Genomic DNA, 6,996 nt, shown 5'->3' with positions numbered 1-6,996 from the left:
CGCCCTAAGGCGCGCCCTATGGCTCGCCACGTCATCAGTTGTACTATTGTTTTGTTTAATTAATTTAAATATTTTCAAATATATTATGCAAACGAAAATTAACAAAAAAAGAACTAGTAATTAAAAACCGGCGAATATTGATTACAGAAAAAGTTACACGATTCAAGTTACACTAAAAACCGGCTAATCTACCCAATTCCTAACTTACGGCGCAGCTCATCGATCAACGCCCGGAGATATTCGGCTTCAACGGGGTCCGTACACTTCTTGAGGGCCTTGTGCGTCTGCAACAACGTCCTCGCATCGAGGTTGTTGCCAACGACTCAAAGGCGGCGGCCTTCGGGGTCGTGGTCGGGGCCAGGAACGGCGATGGGGTTGCGGCGGTCGAGGATGATGTCGCCGTAGCCTTCCCCTTTGCCTTCGCAGCCTTGACGCCTATGGGACGCAGGGAGGACATCGGTGTGCCGGTACTATCGTCCTCCATGTATGTCCGGTTGAGGTCTATCGGACGATTCCCGCAGTCGCTGCTCGTGCCACCACCAGCTTTTGTGGCCTTCGACCTCTTTCTCCCCGGTGTGCACAATCCCGCCTTGAAACTTCTGCTTGTCCCTCAAGAGCGCCCAGATGGCCTCGTGCTTGAACTCGCCGTACAGGGACTGGTACGACAACAACGCTTTGGAGCGCACGTCGCTCAAGCTCTTGCCCCTCCCTGCCCCCGCGCGCACTTCTCGTACTCCGACGAGAACAGGTTGATTTGCTTCTTCACCTGGTCCCAGTGCTTGCGGAGCTGCTCCCGTTGGCGCTTGTACGCTCTCGGCGGCTTCGCCTCATTGTAGCGCTCGGCGATGCGCTCCCAGTACGCGATCTGCCTTTGGTTGTTCGCGAATATCGGATCCTCCGATATATCCACCCAACACCTCGCCAATATGAGGGTTTCATCCGGCTGGTAGTTTGTACGGCCGGGTGTGTACTCTTCACATACTTCCAGAGGTGGCAACTTGTACGCGCGATGCCAGGTCCGCTTCTTTTTGGCGGGTGCGGCGGATGGGGTGGCGTCGGCGGCGGTGGCCTCGGCGGCGGCGCGGCGGGAGGGGGCGAAGGGTCGGTTTGGTGACGGCTCCATGTCAGACAAATTGTACGATTCCGTGCTGAATTCAGGATCGTACTGTGTGTTGGCGGTGAATGATCGATATTCGCCGGGTTCTGTACACGGCCAACGCGCCTCACCACTGAACATCGGACTGTTGGGACTTGATGAATCCCTTTCGTAGTAATAAAAAATGTGAGTTTCGAGAGTGGAATCGCGAAATGAAATGTTAAAAATGAGAGTGGACTGATAGGCTATCGTCCGCGCTATACGCCGCGGACGATGTATCGGCCGTGAGCATCGGGCGCGCCTGATGTCAGGCACCCACAATGATGCCATCGTCCGCGCCCGAGGACGATGGACGCCATCAGGCGTGCCATCGGGCGCCCCATTGTGGATGGTCTAATGACCGAGTCTCAAGCCCAGAGGAATAATTGTAAATAATTGCCAAGATAAAAAGTAAAATTAAAATTATTCTTGTTATGTCTACATTTGTTTTGTAGTTATGATATTAATATTAAGTTTGGGATGACTATTGGTAACTTAATCCACAAGTTTCGAGATTTTGTGTCAAGATGTTGGTAGTTGAATTCAAAATTTTGAGACATTTTTGAAGGGTTAGTTATAATTGAATTGTTGGTACTTGACACCAATATCTATATTGACATTTTTCATTCATTACATAAATATTCAAGGTTGAATTATCTTGAGTTTTGATTTAATGATCTAATAGTTGTTCTATAGTTATAGTTTGCATTTTATGGATAGAATTATAACACATCTGTTGGGGATCGGTGGTGCACACCCGAACCCTACATTAGTATGATATTGTCCGTTTTAGACAGAACTCTCACGATTTTGCTCTTGGGGTACTCACCAAAAGGCCTAATACTAATGGAGTTGGGGTGACCCATATATATATGCTTGCAACTCTTGTTCACTTTTTGATGTGGGATATGGTTTGCTCCACCACAACACCCATGTAAGACATTACATCTAACGAACAATACACCAGATGCATCTTTCAGTATAAAGTGATAGATGAATCATATGCTACATAACTTATGTGAGCACCACTCTTGTTTGACGCAAGTTTAACGTTGTTCATTTTGATTTATATATTTAGTTTGATTCTAATAATTTTCACAAAATTCATTAAATCAAAGCTTGATTTATTATTTTATTAATTTATTTGAAATTATACAGAAAACGAGGAAATCGAGCTTTGATTTTTATGAATTTTGTGAAATTAAAAATTTCAATAACATTTTTTAATATATTAAAATTAAATTAAATATATAAATTCAGCGAATAACACTAAATGTATGTCAAATGAGAGTGTTGCTCACATAAAATATGTATTATAATCATTCTTCCAATCGAAGTGATAATACACATATACTCGTCCAAATTTTACCAATAATATTTGTTAAATTGAATTATCAATTTAAATAGTGAAATTTCCTTCTAAAAACATCGAACTATAATGTTTATTTCTTATCACTCTCCCTTCCAATTGAAAAAAAAGACTGTATTATCGAACATGCATGGAACACTGACCTGCAATGTTAATAACAATAATAAAAGTAAATAAATTAATTTTAATAATAATATACAATAGTAATTAATTAAATAGTGAACTGGTCATAGTCGGGTAGTATTTATTTGTGTACATGGTTTGTGATTTCAGTCATAGTCGGGTAGTATTCATTTGTGTATATGGTTTGTGATTTCAGTCATAGTTGTGTAACCTCATGCGTTATTTCAGACATAAATGAAAAATTTTGGTGGTATTTTTGTGGATAGCGTACTTCGTCGGTTTGTGATTTCAATCATATTTGAGTAACTTCATTCGTGTTTTCAGGCATAGATAAAAACAAAGCGCTTTCATTCAATCAACATTAGGCGTTTGTGATTTCAGTCATAGTCGGGTAGTATTCATTTGTGTACATGGTTTGTGATTTCAGTCATAGTTGTGTAACCTCATGCGTGATTTCAGACATAAATGAAAAACAACAAAGCAAAGCGTAGTCGATCAGGATCAGAAATGAACGACGGAGCGAACACGACATAGCATTGTTATAACAGTAGAAAAATTACAATACATAACAACAAGATTGTGATTTTTAAGCGTCGGAGAGTTGTTTCCATCTTACCAATTTTCACCGCCAATGCGTCACACTCTTCAGTTTCATACCCAGTTGTAGCTTCAAGTCTTCAAACTCCACGGTTTTCAAGCGCAATTTCTCGTGCAGCACACCTTCAAGTAGAGATTTGCTTCGAAGTTCAGCTTCGAATTGGTCTCGCTCAAGTTTCACTCTCTGAAAATAACTGTCTTGACTTGGGGATAGACTCGCATCAAACCATCGAAAAAACTTGCAGTCATCGTCCTGCATAATAATTTCTCATTAATCTTTATGCCAACAAAATTAATGGACAACACGATCAAAATACATGGTTTTAACCTTCCATATAGGGCAGCGATAGTATCGTCTACCCGGGTTAGCAGCCGTCCTAGATGTCACGAGCTCAGCCTCAAGATCGTGATTACACTTCACAATTTCGGGACGAGGCCAATTCCAATTGAAGCTTGAGCCGAACGATTGAGAAGAAGAAGACATTGCGTAACGACCTGAATTCAATTCGACAGTACAAAATTCAAATCAACAATGCAATTTTGCCGAAATATAGCAGATAGAACCTAGCACATTGCACAAAAACTAAAATCATTCTTCCGCCCAAATGCATACATCAACCAAGTAGGCGCAAAATTTTCCACACTTAAAATTCCAGCGGAAATCGACCAAGAATTGCAAAATACTTTTTCAGATGTCCGACAGTAACCATACAACAAAAAAAATCAACCAACAATTGCAAAATCCTCGTTGATACCCTAAATTCAGCAAAATCCAGATGAAATCCCCTAAATTCCAGATCTCGAACAGCTGACGAAGATATGAAATCCCCAAAATTGCCCGATGCCGAAGAAGTCAAAATCGCCTATTATGTTTTGAGAGGGAAATATGAATCCAGTAGAAATTGAAAACGGTAGATGAAACGGAAATGGAGGGAAGAAATAATGAAACAGAATTGAAAACTATAAATGGAATTATGATTACAATTCTGCTTGACAAGACAGCACCTGCAAATGCAGGCATAGGGGTGCAGCCTAATGCAATCAAAAGGTCTAAACTGCCCTTCAGCCCATTTGGGCATTTTCGTTTGAAAAAGGCAAAATATACACGATTTGTGATTATATGTTTTGTCAGATCCCTGTGGTGATATTTTTAAAAGTTAGGGGCCTCTGATGTTACAAGGCAAAAAGGTATGGCCCTTTGGTGCAGTTCACTCTTAATTAAATTAATAAATAACAAAATCAGATCGGCGATCTCAGCCAAACAAGGTCTTAATGACAAAGGATCGCACACAAAATCTTTGAAATAGTCCTTTATTGTTGTCGATGGCTACTATATTAATTATTTATACAAATACAGAGTTGGCTGTAATAATCAATTCTCCATGATTAGCATGGCTATTTTTCAAATATTTAGTCTACAATATGCTTTCTTGATTAAGTGCATATACACAATTAAGCAAATCCAATAGTTGATCAGGCTGTCCCTGTTATCGTGTTTCTTGCTGCCATACAATATAATTAAATTTGACATTAAATTAAGATTGTCTTAATCATGATAATTGATAGAGCTAGGTGATGTCAATGGATATGATAATTAGCAAATCGTTCACATTACCAAGTACAAATTTACTCTACATAATGTGGGATGCATTCCCGAATTTGTTGATTCCTAATTTTAGTTTGATCAAATTCAGGTTTTTTTTTCATATTTTTATAAAATTTCAAAAAATTTCCATTGTTGCATTTAATCAAATTTTGTGCTATTATGTTTACTTTCTTAAGCTCAGAATTACGATGTTTGTCATCTACGTCGTTACAATAGTACTCATTTACGTGATTATTTATCGATAACAACCAATTTTACACATGTACACTAATTTATCATCAAATTTATATTAAAAAAAGTTATCATATGATAATTGAGAAAGTTTTGAAAATGATTTTCCATTCAAACTTGGTAGTAACTAGTAACTCTTGTTTACAAATATAGCAAAGAAAATAGTGTAAGCAAAGGAACAAAGTATCTAGAAAATAAAATATGAAAAGTTACATACCACTTTACAAAATCGAGGGAGTCAAAATAGGATATTATTTTTATAATGGAGTCATGATTAGATATGTGATATTGAATCTATAAATAGGCATCCATTTGTAACTAAATTCTCTCACTCAAATAACTTTCTCAAGGCTCCTCCTAGCACCAATGCCGGCGGAACAACTTCTCCCGGAGACTCACTTTCCGGCAGTCAACGGCAAAGAAACCCCCTCTCCCTCCTTCAAAAGGTACCTACATTTCCATCACAAATTCAATCCAGATAATTTAACTTCCGACTAAATTGCCATAAAAATAACAAAATTTGGTCAAGTTCCGATCAATCTTGCAACTTTTAAATATAATCCTATTATCTCATTTCCTTAAAAATATAAATTCTTTTCATTTTGATTGTCCCATAAAAATAGAAATTTTCTAAACATTTTGTTTTAAGAGGCGGACCCCACCATCCCCTAACATTAATTCAACTGTTTCTTTTTTCTTCTTCTCTCTTACTTTATCAATCTTTTTCTCTTGTTTTGCCACTTATTATGCATCAAAACCCGCGCTGTGTTGTTTCTAATGTTTAATATACACTCTTTCATTTTAGTCTGTCCCACAAAAATATGCATATTCTGATTTTGGAATTTCTTTTCTCTCCGTTGAGGTGAGACTCATTCTCTACTAACAATATTTTAATTATTTTTTCTCTCTATATCTTCTCACATTTTACCAATTTTGCATTAAAATTCGTGCATAATTCAAAGTGCATATTTTTTGTGACGGAAGGAGTATCATATTCATAACTGAGATAGGTTTTCATTTGGTCCTAATCAGATTGGATGGAAAGATTGCGATCGTGACGGGCGGCGCAAGGGGCATCGGCGAGGAGACTGCGAGGCTCTTCGCCGAGCACGGCGCCCGGGTGGTGATCGCGGACGTGGAGGACGCGCTCGGCTGCTCGGTGGCGGCCTCCCTCGCCCCCGGCGCGGCGACGTACGTCAGTTGCGACGTCGCGTCCGAGGCCGACATCGAGCGCCTGGTGGCCTCGACCCTGGCCACGCACGGCCGCCTGGACGTCCTGTTCAGCAACGCGGGCGTCCTGGGCGACCAGGCGCGGTGCAAGAGCGTCCTCGACCTCGACGCGGCCGAGTTCGACCGCGTGATGGCAGTCAACGCGCGGGCCGCCGCGCTCGGGATGAAGCACGCGGCCCGCGCCATGATCAGTCGCGCTGCCGGGGGCGGGGGGTGCATCATCTGCACGGCGAGCGTGGCCGGGGTGGCTGGGGGGATGGGGCCGTACGCGTACACGGCGTCGAAGCACGCGGTGGTGGAGCTGGTGAAGAACGCGGCGTGCGAGCTCGGGAAGTATGGGATAAGGGTGAATTGCATCTCGCCGTTTGGTGTGGCGACGAGCATGCTGGTGAAGGCGTGGAGGGAGGAGGGCGGAGGAGAAGAGATCAGCGAGGTGGAGGTGGAGAAGATGGAGGAGTTTGTGACGGGGATGGCCAATTTGAAGGGGCCCACGCTGAGGGCGCGGGATGTGGCGGAGGCGGCGCTGTTTTTGGCCAGCGACGAGTCCAAGTATATCAGCGGCCACAATCTAGTGGTGGACGGCGGCGTTACCACCTCTACTAATTGTGTCGGATTGTAGCACATTTTTACTTATTTTTGGTTTAATTATCAATCAATCACACCTTGAATTGATTCATTTCCATATAATTTGATCAACCTTATTAT

At 41.6% G+C, this 6,996-nt stretch overlaps 1 protein-coding gene across 1 annotated transcript; it reads left to right on the top strand.

Annotated features, from left to right (window-relative positions):
• The first annotated feature begins 5,427 nt into the window (after positions 1-5,427).
• Positions 5,428-6,910, top strand: LOC121777525 (short-chain dehydrogenase reductase 2a-like). Its single transcript, XM_042174811.1, has 2 exons — positions 5,428-5,507; positions 6,094-6,910. The coding sequence occupies exons 1-2, from the start codon at positions 5,428-5,430 to the stop codon at positions 6,908-6,910; spliced, it is 897 nt and encodes a 298-aa protein (XP_042030745.1).
• Positions 6,911-6,996: the final 86 nt, after the last annotated feature.

The sequence above is a fragment of the Salvia splendens genome, chromosome 2 (assembly GCF_004379255.2).
Source record: "Salvia splendens isolate huo1 chromosome 2, SspV2, whole genome shotgun sequence".
Lineage (NCBI taxonomy): Eukaryota > Viridiplantae > Streptophyta > Magnoliopsida > Lamiales > Lamiaceae > Salvia > Salvia splendens.
The sequence above is the reverse complement of the archived record's forward strand: the minus strand, read 5'-3'. Positions and strand labels throughout refer to the sequence as shown.